Consider the following 19,650-nt stretch of genomic DNA (forward strand, 5'->3'; position numbering starts at 1 on the left):
CATAGATTTCAGGTGTACAATTCTGTATTACATCATCTATAAATCCCATTGTGTGTTCACCACGCATAGTGATCTAGTCTCTTGATCCTCAAAATGGTTGAACTTTCACCTTGCCTTTGTTTGTATTGTTCAAAAGTCCTCCCCACACTCTCCATTCTGCAACCTTTCTGGCATATATCAAGCACATACACTGAACACACATTATGAGCCAGGTACTGTGCTAAGAGCCTTATCATTACCTTTAACATTTTCATCAAAGTATAGTTGACATACAATATCATATTAGTTTCAGGTGTACAACAGAGTGATTCGACATTTATATATATACCTTACGATGTGATCACCATGATATACCCATATCTGGTAGCCATCTATCACTATACCAAGTTATTAAGATAGTATTGACTATATTTTCTGTTCTGTACATTACATTCCCATGACTTATTTATTTTACAACTGGAAATTTGTACCTCTTATTCCTCTTCACCTTTTCACCCATCCCCCTACAATATTTCCTTACAGCCAGTACTACTTTACAGATAACATGTTCTCCTCTCTGTGGAACTGTCCTCTTCACCAGCCTAGACCCAGATGCTGGTAGTCATTGTCACTACCACCCCTCTGACTCTTCCTAGTCTTGATGTTTTGTATTATCTTAGTGGCCTCATACTTAGTAAATAGGTGCTCAGTGAATCTTGAGATGAGTTGAGGAGGTAACTCTGGCGATCAGCCTACCTGTGTGGGTTGGCAGATGATAGTCAGGGGAGTTATCTCCCCCAAGCCCTGGTCCTCATACGGCCGCCTCTCCAATATGCCATCACCAAATGAGAGAGCATTGGAAGATGATGTATTTAAGATGGAGTAAGAACTATAGAGGAAGATAAGGAAGATGTTAACTGCTTTGGCCAGGAGTCATCAGCACTTCATCCTTGGACTATGGATGTATGGGAATTGGCAGGAAACACTCCCTGGGCAGTGCAATGGTTTGGAAAGCTGAGCAGGGAGTGCCCCATTCCTGGGGAGGAACATCTGGTTTTATACTGAAGTCTTGCAGTTAATAAATTAGGGGTGGATTGATTTCTGTACTTGGAACAGATGAATTCATCCTTCTGAGCAAGGATGGGGCCTGTTATTTTGTGCTTATTAAGATGCCACAGGCATGGTTGGCACCGCAGGCATGTTAAAGAATAACGAAGTATCAATTTTGTACCATTGTTTCCAGCTGTTTTTCTGGCTCGAAAGAAATAAATAATTCCTACTGCCTTTAATCTTTTCCATGGTGATTTGCATCTGAACTGACAAATTAGAGGGAGTATTTTTACTGTCTCCACCACTTTGCCTGTGGCTCCTAATAATCAAGGAAATCTTATAGCCATTATCCGCTCTTCTAGCTTCTTCAGTCTCCAAAACCCTCTCTCCATCTCACCTCCAACAAGATAATTAAACAAAGAATGATTTCAGAGGAGACCATTCTCACCAGATGTGCAGAGTTGTGAGCCAAGAACTCTCATTTCTGGAGGTAACACTATAAATATAGAAGCCCAAAAGAGGTCTTGCTGAAAGGGACGCAGCAAATCTTGCCATGTTTAAATTATTCTGGTTAATTAAGACCTCCAAAAAGATTTATCTAATAAATACTGCAATTTAAATATGGGTGTTAGGCAAATGCTGTGAACATCTTCTGCATCATTGGGCAGTATGAATGGAGAACGTTTCATTTTAGATTTCTTGCTTCTTTACAACTAGGGTGGACATCAGTCCCAGCTGGTCCAGCCCAGTCCTGGTTTATACCTGTTGACCTAGCAATCTGCGCAGTTTAACATCTGTTCTGGATTGTTTATTTTTAACACAGCATTACTCTTAGAATTTTAATTTTGAAAAGAACTTTTTTATAGTCACCATTATAATAGAGCTAACTGGTTGTTAGTAAAAATTCTTTCAAAAAATGATACAATTTTAATAATTTTAGCATCCCTTCACTCTCAGAGATATCCCTTTCTTTGACTGTAAATAGACTCATCCTACTTATACACAAAGGTCACAGAAGCCTCAAACCCTGAAAAAAAAAAAGTGATGTTTCAGCCCTTGTGCATATCAGAATCACCAGGGGATATTTAAAAAATACCTGTGCCCAGGCCCCACTCCTCACAGATTATGATTCAGCAGGTCTGGGGTGGGACTTAGGAGCCCACAGTGTAATAAAGCTTCATCAGTAAGTGTGATGTGGAGCCAAATGAGACCTATTATGGTAAAGTTTAAGTGACCGTAGACCAAGGAAATCTTGTCCCATTCACACAGTCCAATAGACCTGCTGTTCTCCTTTATTTTAGGCTGCGACCCTCCCAAACATCACATAGTTAAAGAAAATTCAGTTTCATTGTCTAATTCCTTAAAGCTTCAGGGCCTGAAATGTCTGGATGGAATCGTCCTGACATTGAGCTTATGCCCGCCCCTTAATTTCTTCATTTATTATAGCTGTGAAGACACTGATAGAATTCCTTCTGTCTCTGCTTCAGCTCAGTTGGCAAGGAGAATGCCAACTCCTTTCTCTTCTTAACTGTCACTATAATCAAAGGATCTGGCTCACTCTTGACGGTTTGGGGCTGTCAGTTCCAGTAAGACAACTGTCAGATGCTTTATGTTGAGAGCAGCATAGGGAGGAAGATGAACCCAACATCCAGAACATCTTCAGAAGTAGCAGGGAAGTGGCACCTCCCTAGGACACATCAGGCCTGTGTATAAACCCAGCCCAATCCAATTGAGAGGACACAATGGGGCTTCACCAATTGACAAATATCTAGGGATACTCAGAACCAGGCAAGACTCTCTAAGAAAAGGTGGAAGGACAGTATTTCCTTAGGATGGACTCAGAGAACTGAGGACAAGGCAGGAAGGGTGGTGGAGGGTCATAGACCTCAAGTCTCTTCTTGTTGCTTGAATCCCCTACACAGCTTCCCATCAGGTCAGCCAGGGCATGCTTGAGCACCCCCTGAGGCTCTACCTCCTGGTGTCTGTCTTTGGTGAGAGATGAGAGAAGATCTGCCTCCCTGAGTCATTTCCACCTCTGGGGTTAAGTAGGAAAGTGCAATTCTTCCATAGGACCACTTTTGTAGAAGAGACATTTGATTTGATGAGCATGTAAGAGGACTAGAAAACACAAGTTTAAAAAAAGACACCAAAGTTCATAAAGCTGATGACTATTTTAGATTTAGTGCTGTTATATATGTGGCACCGATCCATATGAAGTTAAGTCCCTTATTGTGGTCTTCACAACACCCCTGAGTTAATTGTAATTAATTGTCACCTTCATTTTATAGATTAGCAAACAGAGGCTCAAAGAGGTAATGTAACTTGGCCAAGGTCACACAGCTGGTAAGTGGGAGAGTTAGGATTTGAATTCGAGACTATTGGAATAAATACTCCAATTCTTAATTACAACGTCCTAACACCTAATTGTCAGTATTTCCCCACTCTCAGCACGGTTGGCTATGGAAGCTGATAATTTAATTTCAGACATAGTTCCCAGGAAAATAACATCATTAGTAATCTCTCAAAATAAAAGGAGATGACATACAGACCTCCCTGTAAACCATGGACTAACTAAAGTCACTGAGGTTCCCCCATGTTTCAGCCCGAGCTCTAATTTGGGAAAGGATGGGCTTGGACGTAGTGATCTGAAATGGTTCAGCAGGGCTTCTCACATACTCTTCTCCTACATGTAACCCTACTTTTAAGAAAGTGATCTAAGAGCTGTGCATCATCAGACAGAATCTTTTAGTTCTCAGTTTATTCATGTATATTATGCTTCACTTGTTTTCATAGGAATAAAATGGTAACTTTGGAAAGCCAACTTATTTATTTTGATGTTCAGAAACATTTCTGAAAAAAGCAAACATTTGGGGAACATGAGGTAGCTTCAGCCTTCCAATTTATGCCACAAAATGCTAGATGTTCAGGGCTGGGGTAGGGGGCGGACTAGGAGAAAGAGGACGGAGTGGCTGGGTACCGGGTGATTAAGGAAGAAGATGTTCTTTCCCATCTTTTGGTTAGTGGTTTCTCTGCTTGCTGCTAACCAGGGTAGGGGAACTTCTTTTCTCCCTCCAGGCAAAACACTCGCTGAAATTGCCCCTCTCTTTTCTTTTATGGTGGCAATAACCATGTTAGACACCATGCAGCTAGTGCTCAGAGTTTCTGGCTCTCAGCTACATTGGCACATAGCAAGGATAAGAGGAAGGAAAAACAAAGCAGCATGCACACCCTGGCAAGATGCCCGAGTGTGCCAGGGTAGGACTGGCTTTGAACTTCTCAGATTAAGAAAGAGAAGTGCCTTTTATTCCTATTTTATCTAGCAGGACAAAGCTGGCTATACAACACAGGTTACTCTGAACATGGGGGCAGTTTGGTTTAGTGAGGAAAGGGTGAAAAGTTATCACTCTAAAGACGACTGGGGAACCATGTGTCATTTTAGTTTCTGGCAGTTGTCCTTAGACACACTCTCTGTCATATAGGTATTCATGTGCCAACTCTGCGTCATCAGGGTCATCTAGTAAGTAAAGGGCGATTCGGTCTCCTGACCCTTGCAAACCCTTTCATTACTGGCCTGGCTGGCATAGTTGGAATCTGCCTAGCTGCTCTGGGGAGTTATATCACTCTGAGCAATAACCCAGGACAAAGTGGACAGACACCTGGAAGCCATGAAGACTCAGCCCTGGGTTGACCCACACTTCAGCCCTAAGAGATGGACCCCCAAGCAGCCTCGGCTTCATCGCCAATCTGGAACTCAGATAGACAGTTATATCGAATGAAGGTCAGGCAGAATGAAACAGAAATCTGTCACTCATTTTCCCTACGTCCCAAGTCAGCCGTTCTCTGGAAGTCTGGAACCAACAGAGCTTTACTGCAACTGCTGCCATGTGTGTCAAGAACCAAATTCATTCCGCGACCCCCCCCCCCCACCTCCCGAAAGTCTGCAATGTTCTTTAAAAAACAGCAGGCAAAGAATTGTGAATCAGCTCACCCATGAAATACCCAGGTGCTGCATTCATCAGCCTTGGTGATGTAATTCTCGGGCAGCAGTCCGGAACAGCCGGTGGTTAAGGATGTGCCATAGATCCAGCCCTCGCTGGTACTGGTCTGCTCCATGGGAGACATAAAGATGAAGTCCCCGGGGACCAGCTCCAGCTCATCGTCATTCTGTGGAGTGTAGGGGTAGATCACCTGTAACGTCTGAAAAAGAGAGGATGACGGAGGCTCACATCTGACCCCTTTTCCCAAGTGCCCCCAGGGCAGACCTGTGTGTTCTATTTTAATAGTGCCCACAGCCAGATGTTGACATGTATAGGCGCCCCTGGGAGCTACAGGCTTCGAGTAGATTTGGATTCAGATCAGAAAGCATTTCTTATTTGTTCAGGGTATTGTGGGTATGTGTCTGGCGCTACTGGCTGCTCCCAGACTTCCCTTCAGGCATGTCTTTGCTTCCCTTCAGGATTCAGATAATGGTTTTTAGAACTTCATCTGAAAGCCCATAGGTACTCCTATAAACTGCTATACAAATGCAGTGGGACCTCGTTTCCCCTGCTTCATCGCTGGGGTAGGCTCCATAATAGACACCTGTAACCCAGCTCATGGAAAGTTAGTCTTCTACCTCAGGGTTACAGATGGGCCACATGGAGACTCTCCTGTAGGAAGGTTTGGGGAATGAAGTATTTCCCTTTCTATGTAACTCAGCTGCTTAAACAAGACATGGTCCCTTGCCTTCATTGGGCTTTCTTTAAACCTACATTTTTAACAAAGACCTTGAAAGAAAAATATCTATCATAGTCATCAATGTGTATGTCTGTGCAACCAGATTTCACTGCAAACAGATGGAGACTGCGTGTGTTCCTTTTTTGGGCTCAGAAAACCACCCCAGGCCAAACATAGGCCATGCTGCTTGGCTGATTTATTCCATTTTTTGCCTCCTTTTCTGGTACATATAAACTGCATAGGCATAGAGATGACAATACTTTGGAAAACATCCGTTTTACTATTTTTTAAAATTTATAACAGGAGACCTCCATAGTAAGGAAAATATTTCCTATCCCATTTGTTTCACAAGGGACACTGAGACGGAGATGCTTTAACAGCTCTTCCTATGATCCCAAAGTCACTAGGAGTAGGTACTTTGAGATTTTTAATTTTGGTGTCAGTTTTCTCATCTGTAAAATAATACCTGGACTATAAAACTTAAAAGAGACGATCTAAGAAAACTAACTCCTTAGGACAGAGCCTTGTACACAGAAGGGGCATCACTGTTTCTACTGACCCACGATGCCTCATTTCCTAGGCGATCTTTCCTTCTAGCTGACCCTGACACCTGATCTGTGTGCTGGGTAGAACTGTAAGCTAATCAGCTCACTAGTGTCAACATGATATACCAGAACATGCTATAAAGAAAGAATTTCTTCTGTAACTGTCTAATGAATGCAGCCAGTAAAAATGTGCTTTTTCTCAGAGAATGAAAGTGACATAGCACAGAACTGGCTCGTACCACTAGATTTCTGATCTTCCTTTTGTTTAGGGCACCTGTTTCTTTCCCTAATCCAGCATCTTTCAGCTCTAGATTGTCGCCCCTGATCACCTCTCCACTCCATTCCCTTTCCTCTGCCACATACATACACAAACTACTTTTCCAAACAAAACAGGAAGGGTCCCTGCTGGGTTACTAAAATAGCTTAAAGAAAAAAAATATTCACAAGATATCTCTAAGCTAGGTATGTGATGATCCACTGAAGAACATTCCCTTTCCTGAAACAGGGTGGAGAGAGGCCGTGAGTCATGGAGAACAAGTCAAAACTCATGTTCCTTAGATATTCAAGCATACCATAGTCTTGGTTAATAATGCCTTTGGCCCAGCAGTGTCTTTCCTCCGAGAAACTTAAAATGACTTCAGAGAAGAACTCATTCCTCCTATCACTTGGGGCAGGCGGGGTGGTGGTGGTGGATATTCTATCTCTAGGTATCTCCAGGGAAATCTAGGCACAGCAAAGGAGCGTAGGAGACAGTGTGTCCTAGGCAGAGAATAGCTGGACAATAAGAAGGTTTGACTTATTGAATAAACAAAAAAAGAACTAAGGTATTGAAGCAAATCTAAAATTGTAACTGGTGCCCATGTCTCCATACTCCTTTCCCGTTCACCAGAAGCACGTGCAAAAGTCAGCCTGAGTTTGACAGATATCAGGGCACATGCCTCGGTTTGTACAACATTATACTTCCCTTTTGTTTAATGTTTAGCATCTAACTGTAAGAATTCTGGAGTCTATTTCAAGTATACTTTTCGTCCCTTCCTACACAGAGACGAAACTCAAAGTTTGCTGACTGGCATCTTGGGAATGACAGTCATAGCCCTGTGTAATTACAGGAACTGAACTTTATAACCTTTGAAGTCCTTTTAGTAACAATAATAGCTGCACCATTTTTGTTGCTGTTGTTGTACCCACTCTGTGCTGGGGATTTTGCTAGGCCCTTTTCATATGTCCTTTTATTTAGTTCACACAACGGTCCAGCAAAGTATTATCACCATTTTACACACAAGAAAACTAAGGAATGGAGAGTCACAGAAGTTATAAAAGAGAATCAACAATTGCTAACGTGATGGTGCCAGGATTTGAAGCCATGTGTGCTAGACTCCAGAACTTATGCTTTTTATATAACTCTATCCTTCCTCTAGATTTTTATTGCCTGGCATGTAAAACTGGCTTGGCCCGATATAATCACTAACATGAAAGAGACCACATGAAGTACAAACTGGCATTTCCAAGTCCTAATCAAGGGAGAATCTAAACAGTAGAGGAAGAAGACCTAGGAGCTTTCTATGTGTCACTCGCTGAGTGTCCTTGCCTAAACCCTTTTCTTCCCTGGACATCTGTTACCTCACTGGAATGATCAATCAAATTTGCCTCCTGTGGACAGAAGAAGGAAGGCAAGAAAAGGTTTACATATGCAGCGGGGTTCAGGTAAAGCCAAATGACCTCAGAGGGAGAGCTTTATCAGAAGGAACAGTAATAAATGAGCTTTTACAAATAAGAGATAAAAGAGGCCAAATTATTTTTAGAAACTCATGTAGGTGCTTGCTGCTCTTTCCCTCAGTGCCAATCGAGCACAATGTGGGTCAGGCAGGAAAGCAATTACCCTGTGAGTTAACTGGAGGGCAATGTTGATTAGAAGATATTCCTTGTAAAATTCCACTGCCACCTTCCTTCTCTTAGAAAGGTGACTTCTCAGAGTCTGTCTGCACTCAACTCTTGACTTTTTTTCCTTTGCCCTGGGAAGGAGTCCAATCAACCACACCTTTTTTGTTATATTCAGGGCTAATCCTAAGCAATTCTAGATATCAGAATTCTTAGGTAAGATCAACCCCAGTCTCCTTGTTGTGTCTTCACAGACATTTGCATCAAATGACTCAGAAGGAGGACATGACATTCCCGTCAGCAGACTGAGACAAAGCTGCATGTCCCTGACACTCACAGGCCACACGGCCAGGCCTGGACCTTGAGTTCATGGGTTGGTTGTTCCCCACACTTCCAAATCAGTGAGATTTCCTGGTCTACACCCTGAAGTTCTAACTATTTTTCATATTTTAAAATGTATCAAAAAGAGATGTTAAAAGGCTATGTAAACTAAAAAATGTCAATTATTTTGCTGTTGAAAAACTGAGAAACAAATATAAGTATTGTTTAATAATTGTAGTTAAATTGGAATTCAAATTTTTCAAACTATGTGGTCTTTTTTTTTGGATGGATGGATTTCTTCTCATCTTTCTTGGTCAGAATCCATGGCTTCTGGCTTTAGCTCTGGTCCTGAATTGTTATTTCGCTTTGGACCAGCCACTTAATCTCTTTGTGTCTCTTTCAGGAAAAAAGGACAATATTATTCTTCAGAGATGGCATGTGCTTCTCATGGAGTATGATATGGATTTCCTCAAAACAAGGATGCTATGATCACGCCAATCTTTCTAACTGCTCTGAGATTCAGATTTCCCACTCACGCCTCCCATGTGATGTACACAAATTCTCACAATGTTTGGTCTGCTTTCATTTCACATGTGTCCATTCTCTCTCCCCTGCTGGACTCAAAGCTCTTTGAAGACAGAATGACATTTTAAAAATCGAGTATGTTCCATGGTACCTTGCATGTCATAGAGAGCAAATATCTGTAGATTGTGTGTTCAGAGCTTTGTTTTTTGTATTTATGTGTTTTTCTCCTCACCTAAGATCAGGATGATGTATTTTATATATTAATGCCATGAATTGATACAATATTTAAAAATTTTCCAACATACTTTTCTACCTATTCTCCCATTTCATTTCTATATCATTCTAATACAGTTTGGCAGGTTAGACAGAACAATGGGGCTATTACACAGATGAACTACTTGGCAACCATTGAGGAGGGTGGCAAGCTCAAAGCTTCCCAGTGAGTTGGGCAGCACCTGGACAAAATTCTGGGCCAATTGCCTCCTGGTCAAGTGCTTGCTTCATTGCCTTCCTTTGGTTCCCATCTCCCTGCGGCAGTGAGCAGCAAGTGCTTCTGGTTCTGATGGCACCCCTGTACCGCTAGTACGTCAGGAGCCACAGTGAGACATTACCTCATGGTTAGCAAATCGGATATCCCGAGAGAATATGGTAGCCACCCAGTCACACCCTAGTTTGACATCAATACTCTGAGCTAGTTTCTCTAGGGTGGGCAGGTGGCTAGCTTGGAAGTGGTAAGCCAGGGTCACATGCAGCTGCTTCTTATGAGGTTCCACATGTACTTCTGAAAAAAGGAAGGAAAACAGTTATTAGAATTGGTAATCACAGCAATGGTGGAGACTTAAAGAAGAACATAGAATTCTGCTTTCCAAATAACAAAGGAGGGAGTCCCACGGTCAGACAAAAGCTGTTTCTTTCCTTCACAGCAGCAGAATAAAGGTGAAGGCATGGGTAATAAATCCTGAATCAACCTACAATTCAAGAGATAAAGAGCCACATATCTGTAGGAGCTATGGATTAGCTGAGAGGCTATCATTTTGGTTGGCTCCTCCTCACAACTCCAATTATCACCAGCCCCACCGTTCACATAAGGAAACTGAGCACTAAAGGGATAAACTAATTTATGTAGAAATAAAGAGCAAATTTTGTCATCATGTGACTCCCAAAGCTAGATTGCCTTTGCTTTAAAATCAATTCTCAGCATCTGGATGGCTCTGATGGAGAAATAAAGGGGAAGAAAAGAATTTTCAAAGTTTAAAACAGGGTTTCTCAACAGCATTTGGGTCAAATACTTTGTTGTTGTGGGGGCTGTCCTGTGCATTGTAGGGTCTTTACCTGAATCCCTGGCCCCTACCCACTAGATGCCAGTAGCATCCCCCAAGTGTGACAACTAAAAATGATTCCAGACATTGCCAAATGTCCCCTGGGGGCGGGGGGGGGGGCAAAAATGGCCCTGGTTGAGAACCACTGAATTGAAATATACAGACTGTTATTCTGAGACACCCTAAAAAAAAAAACAAAACCAACTAACCTATCTTCTCAAGGGAATGGCTTTTATTTCTCTTTCATATATCTTTAAATGGGGGCCATTTGTCTACTATATAAGCTAGACACTGAAAAAGATGCAACTAGAGGGAATTTGAGAAATTAAGGGCCTTGCTTAAATCATACAGAGACAGAAGTAGAAGTTGGATCTTTTGGTTTTGAATACTTTTCTGTTATACTGCATTGCATTTCTTGGTGTAAGCCCCACGAAGCGAGAGCTTTGTGTCTTGTTCATGCTGTATCCTCAGTGCCTGGCACATGACAGGTTTTCTGTATTTGTTAAATGAATACACATGAATGAATCTCCTTAAAGGACCTAGGATGGAGGATGACACTAAATCTACTTGCTGGAGGAACCTGGGTATGCCCCAAAACTCTAAAGTACGAAGGCACAAGTTTTAGAGCAAAGTCATGATAGCCTGCTTTTAGATTGCAAGGAGCCGGGCCATTTACACAGGGCAGAGCTACCCAGTTCTCCAAATCATCACCAGGGGGCCTCACGAGGGCAGAGAAACTAACCAGACTCGTTCTTAGAGAGTGGCAGCAGATTCTTGGACAGGAACTCGCTCTCCCCCTTCCTACAAGGAAAGCAAGCAAGGGCTCAACAGCCTCTCACTCAATATGCACCTTAAGAATCAGCTGCAGTCCTGGCTGAGGCCCACTTTACTCATTTGTGAAGTGTTTGGGTTTTGTGACTACAAAAGTTTTGGTTTTTGGGGAGTTTTAGTGGTTTTGACAATAGCTGCTGTGGAATGAAAAAGAGCCATTTCCCTGAGGTAGAGGGATGGGAACAGGAAATAATTTCTCTCTCTATTATGCCGTTTCTCTGAAATATTAAGCTCTTGTGAAATGACAGGCTCCACAGAAGTCAGAAGGCAGACACTAGTCCCAGGGAATAAGGGGTACGCGGGGAGAGGGTCTAAGGAGGCCCTACTCCCGAAGAAGAGGAGATGTCTCAACAGCCTGGAGTTCCTCTGAGAGTAGAGACCTCACTGTGACCCTGTTTAGTGAGGCTGGGCACTCACCGTTTCTTATCCTAGAATTCTGAGCCTTATTTGGGGTTTTTCTGGTAAAGAAGAATGCACGGCAAAAGGTCCCAAGTTGGGGATGAAAAGAGCAGCAAGGAACAAAGGCAGGTGAGGTACAAGTCAGGAGAACAAGGGGCAAAACATATGGCTTTACTCAGGTCTTTCCCCCATCTCTGGTCCTCCACACAAGGCGGGATCGGCAAGCTCTGGTCTCCTCCATCACTTGGATTGAGTTGTGCAGCTCATGCCCTCTACTCTAGTCAGGCTAGCCTCCATGTTCTCCTCTGCACACACTCTGCTCCAGCTGGCCTGTGCTCATGCAGCCCACCCCCTGCAGGGCCCTTCCTCCATCTGAAGGATCAACATGGTCCCAGTGTGAGTTTCCTTTCTTCTGTGAAGGTGAAATCACCCCATCCCACGATAGCCTATCTCATTTCAGAGTTCTATTGGCACACGGTGCCTGAATTGGGTTTCACAACTGTGCCTCTAGCCAGGAGAAAGTACTTCTTACTCTCTGTTGCATTCCTCATAGCAGGTACCCAATAAACACTTGCTGGTTGTGATTTCGATCTTAAGGGAGACAATAGAGATGCCCTTCACCCCACTGTTTGTCTGCCCCACTACACGTAAGGCTCTCGCTGAGCTATGTGAGCTTGTGTGCGGCTACAGTGAGACAGGGAAGCTTTACCGACTTCTCTCTGTTTTCCTCTCTTCACACCTCTCACCTCTAAGTCAACACACATCCTGAGCAACCCTTTAAGCTGATTCCTTTGATGGGAAACCTCAGTTGCTTGAACTAAGAGCTGCCATAAAAAGAACAAGAAACATCTTGAAGGGGTAACATTTTGGATGACTTTTGAGGTTTAGGGGACTGTCTGATGCGTTTCAGTAAGTTGAAGGGTGTTGACTCAGTGGATTTTATTATTGTTTGATACTAAGTGGTTCTAATCTCATCTCTGTGCTATGGACCCCCAGAGCAAAGCCCTGTGTCCTCATGGAGTGAACCATGAGACCCAGATAAAATGCTACACCGAAGGGAGTTTGGGAGGAAGGAAGGAAGAACATTCCTTAATTCCGAAGTGAGAGAAGATGGTGGTGCTACAAAGGAATACACTTATAGTCCAATGAGGAACAGTCACTTGTGTACCTTTAAATGTGTTAGGGAGTAGGCACTAGACATTTTGTTAGGAAAGTTAGCAGAACAGTAATTCAATATTTTTGAAAGGGAGAAAAGACGTGTGGTATGCTGCAGGAAATGGCTATATTCTTTGTCATGTCCTGTCCATTCCTGTATGACCCTCCACCTCCTGACTCCATCCCACTCCTCCACAATAATTTTCTATCCCCTGTCTTCCCAACTTTTTGATAACAGGACCCAGGGCTGCCTGCCTGGCAGCTGCTTGACTCACCAGTTTTAGATGCTGCCTCCGCAGCAAAGTCAGCTGCAAACTTCTTGAGGACCTCTGCACTGTCTTCCTTCACGAAGAGACCGATGAAGTTGGAGGAGGTATAGAGCTCCAGGGGTAGGGGTGCTGAGAACTTACATTTCCAGCGACTGACAGTGGTCTGCAGGGCTTCCCCCAGGGCGTCCACTTTGCTGTCCTCACACTGGAAGGGAAAAGCAAGAGGCTTAATTCAGAGACAAGGGGAGATAGATGTCTGCTGCTACTTAACATTTGGCATCCTCTGCCCAGAACTGGAAGCTGATGATGCAATTACTGAACCATCACTTCTGTCTGTGAGGAGGAAGAAGAATTGAAGGCTCCCAATGATCTGGAAATGGATTAGCCAACTGGTATATTAAACTGGGGCAATGGGTGACATCTTCTGTCCCTCCCTGCTTTGATGAGCTCCTCTGAACCCCACCAGAATACAGAAGGTCAGGTCCAACAGAAAGAATGAATGGATGAATGTACCAGGAGAGAATAGAGTATCCCAGGATGAATTCTTGTGTGTTTTCTACTGTTTGCATCATGTGTGCCTTTTCTATTCCTCTTAAATGATCAAAAGTTGACTCTACTTTCATCCCCATGATATTTGGGGAGAATGAAGCTCAGAGAGCTGTGACATCATCTTCCTACCCTCTTCAGAGCACTGGAAGAAAGAATGAGTATCTCTAAAACTCTGAAAGCTTTTGAGAAAGATCCTGGGATGACTAAGAGGAAATGATAATTATTTTAATTTTCAGAGTGAATGGTAAGAGAGAAGGTGTTAGGAACATATTTGTACAGAGAGAGAGATATTATGTATCTGGAAAAAAACCCAAAATATTAAAACAAAATATTGAAAATATTGTCTTAAAGTCGGTTCACTCCATGAGGACCCAGGGCTTTGCTCTGGAGGTAGCATAGCACAAAGAGGAGAGTAGAACCACTTAGTGTCAAACAATAATAAAATACACTGAGTCTGCCTTGTCTTGACTATACCTGGATAAATAAATTATCCATCTACACAGATAGTTACAGTTGATTAATGTATTTATTATAGTGAGGGGGATTTAATTCAGTCATTAAATAAGCTTTGTGATAGCTGAGATTATGGAATAGGTAACTACAGCAGGTGAAAGTTATCTTTGCCATCTCTAGAAAGATGTAAAGAGATAAAACCTGTGGACGATGTCCGCGTGTCTGAAATTGCTTTCCCTGTCTATAGACTAAGAGTGGAAAGGCAGATGACAGACAAGGGAGAGGCGGGGTAAATGAAGCCATTCCTGCTGCAGCTGCCAGACCAGTGTGTCACTCAGTGGGTCAGGCTTATCCTTAGAGTCCTGAGGAGTACACGGTCATCATGATGGCATACCAACGTGGGGTGCCCCTGGGCCTCAGCAGATACTAGAAAGAGGAGCTAGGGTGAGTAGCCATGAGCCTCACTGATTCCTTGAAGGCACATCCAAGTCTAGGAGCCCACGACTATTTCTGCCAGATTCCCGAGAGGCTTCCGACTTTGACTCCAGGTGTCAGGGGTCTGGCTGGGATATGGGGCATAAGGCTCCCTGGGGCAGTGGATGGGGGTTCGTAGCTCACCATAAAGAACTGGCAGAGGGTGATGTGGGGGAAGATGTTGTGTGCCTTGTTCTTCCCGCAGATCTGCTTCGACTGCTGCCAAAAGTCGGAGAGCTTCTGTGCTAAGGGGCCGCTGGGGCGGAGGTAGAGCACATACTCCCGGGGTAGAGGGTCGTCCAGGAAGGGGTCGCCCACGTGGGAGAACAACCTGCAAAGCAGAGGAGAGCCAGGAAGGCCTTGTTTGAGAATAGTGGAAGAAAAGGAAGAACTCAAAGAGATCCTTCCATATGCCCAACAGACAGGCATTGTAAGGGGAAGGCTTTTCATTTTTGTGCTTTAAAAATCTACCTCTCATGGCCCGCAGCCAGCGTGAGCTGCTGTGGGCTACCGTGTGCTGCCATGAGTAGCCAGCGGCCAGTGTGAGTGGCCAGCAGCACTCGTGAGCAGCCGGCAGCCGGCAAGAGCTGCCATGAGCTGCTGTGAACCGCTGTGAACCGCTGACCGAAGGCGGGCGGGAGGGGTGCAAGGCTCATACCACCAGCGTGGGCCAGGGAGCTGTGTCCTACACAACTAGACTGAGAAACAACGGCTGGAACCGGAGCGGGGCAGGGGAGGTGGAAGAAAGGGGGGACAAATTAATAAAAATAAAAATCTGCCCCTCAAAGCTGACCCTTCATAACCAAGTCTCAGACACACCAACTTCTTTTCTGCGTGTCCTGTTGCTTCTGCAGCCCACAACTCCTTACAAAAGCCCTAAAGGCACTCGCTAGGAAACATTCTCAGACAAACGCCAAATCCTTTCCTAATGCAGCAGGGCACTTCCCACCTGGCCAGTTCCTTCAGTTCATTCTGCTTCAACCCATGTGCCTCCAACAGACAAGGGAAGCTCCAGGAGTGTGGCCTCCTGGGGTCTGCCCTGGGCAATACTATCCTGAGAGGTAAGGAGGGTTTTTCCTCAGTTCATTTGCCCAGCTTCCACACACTTAAAGTAACTGGAGGGAGGGCAGATATTGGGATAGGGACTCTATCTTGGAAATACTTTGAATTTCTTTAACCAGTTTTAGGGAGAAGCACACCCTGGGGCCAGGGCAGAGGAGCTTGTCACATGGTCTTTTGGCTTATCTCCCCGCCTGGAAGGGTCCTTTAGAGAAAGGCTGCACATCTCTGCTCATCCACAGACATTTATAGTTAATTACATGCTATTTTCTCAATGTATTTATCTTATACCAACCAGTCACACGCTGCCTGAACACTTCTTCCTCCTGTGGACGCCAAGGCTTTTTGTCTGGAAGAAAAAAAATCAAATTTCTATTGTTAGTATTTTTAGCCTCAGCGTTTCTCATTGCAGTTGCAAGAGTTGAGGTGAAGTGACCTCAAACCCTCCTCAATGGTGAGGGGGAGATGCCTGTAGCTGGATTTTCCCCCAAGGGTCACAGCAAGCCATATAGACATAGGACCTGTAATGCGTTTCCATGGGACTAACACTGGATCTACATGTAGCCCGATAGCCCATGCAGTCTATTTTCAGCAGGTTCCACACTAGAGTTTTATTTCTACTTCCCAAAAGGTTGTCATGCCTCGGTTTTTCCTCCTTTCTTTTCACCCACTCACTCTTAGTGACCCAGAACCCCTGCAGAACCTTGTTTTTTCGATTTTTTGTTTTTTTATTTGAAGCCCCTTAGAAAAGTGTGTTAGAAGGTGGGGGCTAAATGCCCACAAGGACATGTGGTTTGGTTCAATTCAGTGCCTCTTCCCAGCCACCTCCAGCCACCACCAACAGCCTCAGGCTGGATCCATGATCTCCAACTATTTTAGAGACATCTTTGGGGACAAGTGGCCAGCGCAGTGCTGCTGTCTCTCCCACTGCTGGAGAAACAACGCAAAGCCCGACAAACGGTGCTGTGGTATCTCAGGACAGATAGCAGCGAGGTCCTTGTGCGCAAGCACACAGTAAGAGCACTTATGAAATTTCAGACTGCTCTCCAAGGGTCAGAGTCCTGAGTCTGTATCCAGCTTTGCTATTGATCCATCCATCCATGCATTCACGATTATATTTATTCAAGAAATACTTACTGAATTGCGATTACTTTGTCAGCACTGTGCTAGGCTCTAGGAATACAGTGAAAAACAAGACTTATATGGTCCCTGCTAAGATTTCAGGCATGAAAACATTAATTTTACAGATAATTATTTAATTGCATCTGTGGTCAGTGCAATGAAGAGAAAGCATGGGGAACCATAACATAGGACAGGGAGACCTAGCCTGGGCTGAGTAGTCAGGGAAAGCTTCACTAAAAAGTGACACTTTGAGACCTGAAGAATGTAGGTTCTTCTTGAGAGGGGTGAGTGGGGTTTGTATGGGGTTGTGGTGGTGAAAGACATCTAGTACATCTACTCGATAGTGAGGTGCATATATAAAGAGTCTTGAACAGTGCCTGACACACGGGAGATGACCAGTGAAGGACCATTCCCATCCCTTTATACTATACCAGTTCCAGGTACTTGGGATAAAGAAGAGAAGGGAGGGGATTCTAGTTAAATCAACACTCTTTCAAAGCCTCCTTTTCCTGATTGGCTGCTGAACCCAACTCTTTCCTTTTCCTGGTCTCTCCATGGAGAATTTGGAACTGATGCTGTAAGCACCATAAGGGTCAGATTGGAAGGGACCTCAGAGATCATCTGTGACCCAACTTCTTCACTTTACGTAAGGGAAATTCAGGGGAAGGAAGTAAGGTAAGGTGCTCAAAGCATCCTGGCTAAGGTGGCAGCTGAGTGAAGGCTCGACTCCAGACTGACTTGAAGGCCAGCCTCTGTCGCTCTGCTCCACAGCCCAAAGGTAAGTTAAATGCCTTCCTTTTCCCCGTGAAAATCTGAACACAAATACCAAATGATCAGGATAAACAAATTTGCACAGCCGAGTAGAACTGTATTATGGAAGACAACCCTCCTTACAGAAGACGAAGTTATGGAGAAGCAAGACAGACCCTCTGAACCCCTTGGAACAAAAGCTGCTGCAGAAAAGGTTGGAAGACAGATGTGCCCCTCCCATCCCCCACCTGGATGAGGTGCTTCATTGCTGGCAAGCTGCCAACCCTGTTCCCTTTACTGCTTACTGGGCAATCAAAGACCACACATCTTGCCCCCGCCCCCCCCCCCATCCTAAAGCAGCATACCCACAATAGAACGCAAATCATAGTCTTTTAGAAGTTTGAATCTATGAGGGATTAAAGTCATCAAAAAAAATGACCTATTGTTTCAAAAACAATAGGGAAGAGGAAAACTCCTCTGTGGTACAATGTGCTATTTATATAAATGATCCAATTTCTTTTATTTTTTTCTATGCCCTTCCCCCAGTGAAATATATCCTATTGAAATTTATTTTTCTTTAAGTACTAGTAGCATTCTTTGGAAATGAAAGACCTAATTAAGTCATGGTCTCTGTAACTCAAAAGACAAGTTTTAGAGAGGGCTCAGAAATACAATTGAGAAAGATAATGAAAGGTTTGGATGAAAATATAATGAAAAGTTTAAGGAAATCCAAATTATTCTTTCTGAAGAAGGCAAGTCTGAGAGGTTTTCAATTTTATGGAAGGTTATTGTATCTGATGTACCTTCTTTTATTAGCTAAAATAAAGATTTAGCTATAGCACAAAGGACTCGGGTTAGTTACTAGAAAGAACTTCCTGGTAGTACTGTGCTAAAGCCATTTCGTTTTTTTGCTTTTTTGAAAATTTCTGGAAAGTAGTTACTGATCTGAGAAGTGTGTGATTCTCTAAGCAGGAGGATGCCGGAGAGGTAAAATCCCACCTTCCCTGGTGAGCCACAGGCAGAGAGCTCCGCTATTCCTTCATCCACTGTTAGGTCAACGACGATTTGGGTTGAGCTTATTCCCAGAACGCTGCCCACAGAACAAACTGAACATGGGCAGCAGCAGAACACATCTCCAACCTCGCTGAAGAAAGACTGTTGTCAGAGAGCTCCCACCTCTACGGTCCATCCCATGGGTCCAATGCTAAAGGTGGTGGGGTGTGAGGGTGGACCCCAACACCAGGCTGAGCCTGAACAGCTACTATCTTCAGTGACTCAGAAGTAGGCAGAGAGTTGGAGATCGTGAGCAGATAAAGGGGGAGTAGCCCTTTAAACCAAAGGCGCGTAGTTCAGCCACTGAATTATAACAATTTATTATTTATGTTGGACCTTTATAGTTAGAATCGGCGAAACGTGAACTGCTGATGTTCTCTCGTGTGAGAACATAAATTTGATCTCTAATCCTGGTCCTGCCTAACCTTCCCAATTAGGTCTAAGGTTTATTCTTAGCAGAATGTGAAAAAAAAAAATGATGCAAATTCTCATGTCCTGCTAACGTTGGGGAAGAACAGCACAAAGATAAATATAATGGCTCATCAAAAAGTCAGGCAAGCAGCTATGAAGAAATGAGCCAAATTGGGAGGAACCAGCAGCACCACTGATGGCCTTGCTTCCTCCTGCTGGGATGGCTGGAGTTCCTCCCACTGTATGCCCCCAACTCTGTTGAATTTTGGGTTCAAGTTTGGTCTGGCCCCAGGACCGTGGCTCTACCTAACCAACCACTGTCACAGAGATGCCCTTATAACTTTAAGGGAGGTTAGGAAAGCAAAATTCCCTTTCTACTTTGCGTGACACAAAGAAGCATTTCTTTTTCTCTTCCTCCCTTCCTTCTTTCTACCTTTCTTCTCCCCCCCCCCTTTCCTTCTTCCTTCCATCTTCTTTCCTTCCTTTCCATTGTCTTTTTTTCCTTCTCCTCTCAAGGAACTCTTAGTAGGAAACCAAATGAAAACCAAAACTGTACTGACTATAGCTTTTTGATCTAAAGTTTGACTGGTCGGTGCCCTTTCAGAGACAATAGCGTCTGGTTCCCGTGGCTGGGATCGGGCTGACTGAGCAGATTCAGGTTGGTCCCATGTCCAGGTCCAGCAGGATTCTCACTCCCTCTCAGAACCACAGGTTTTGAGCTTGACTGGAATTTCCTGTTTAATTGTCATCTAGGCAGACTTCCCTGCAGCCACCCGGGTTCACTGGAGTCTA

The 19,650-nt window shown here is 44.0% G+C and overlaps 1 protein-coding gene across 2 annotated transcripts in view; it reads right to left on the reverse strand.

The window, feature by feature from the left end:
- The window catches only part of UBASH3B (ubiquitin associated and SH3 domain containing B), a 145,668-nt gene that overhangs the window by 19,908 nt on the left and 106,110 nt on the right, over positions 1–19,650 (reverse strand). Inside the window, exons 2-7 of one of the 2 annotated variants that reach the window (XM_081037173.1) lie at positions 15,818–15,871; positions 14,608–14,794; positions 12,994–13,192; positions 9,626–9,795; positions 5,018–5,226; positions 736–868 (exon numbers count right to left, since the gene is read on the reverse strand). In XM_081037173.1, the coding sequence (XP_080893299.1) occupies positions 736–868; positions 5,018–5,226; positions 9,626–9,795; positions 12,994–13,192; positions 14,608–14,794; positions 15,818–15,871 (952 nt within the window). Of the gene's footprint in view, positions 1–735; positions 869–5,017; positions 5,227–9,625; positions 9,796–12,993; positions 13,193–14,607; positions 14,795–15,813; positions 15,872–19,650 lie in introns of both variants that reach the window. The other variant, XM_081037174.1, reaches the window with a different exon arrangement.

This window comes from Rhinolophus hipposideros (genome assembly GCF_964194185.1).
Source record: "Rhinolophus hipposideros genome assembly, chromosome: 24".
NCBI classification, from domain to species: domain Eukaryota; kingdom Metazoa; phylum Chordata; class Mammalia; order Chiroptera; family Rhinolophidae; genus Rhinolophus; species Rhinolophus hipposideros.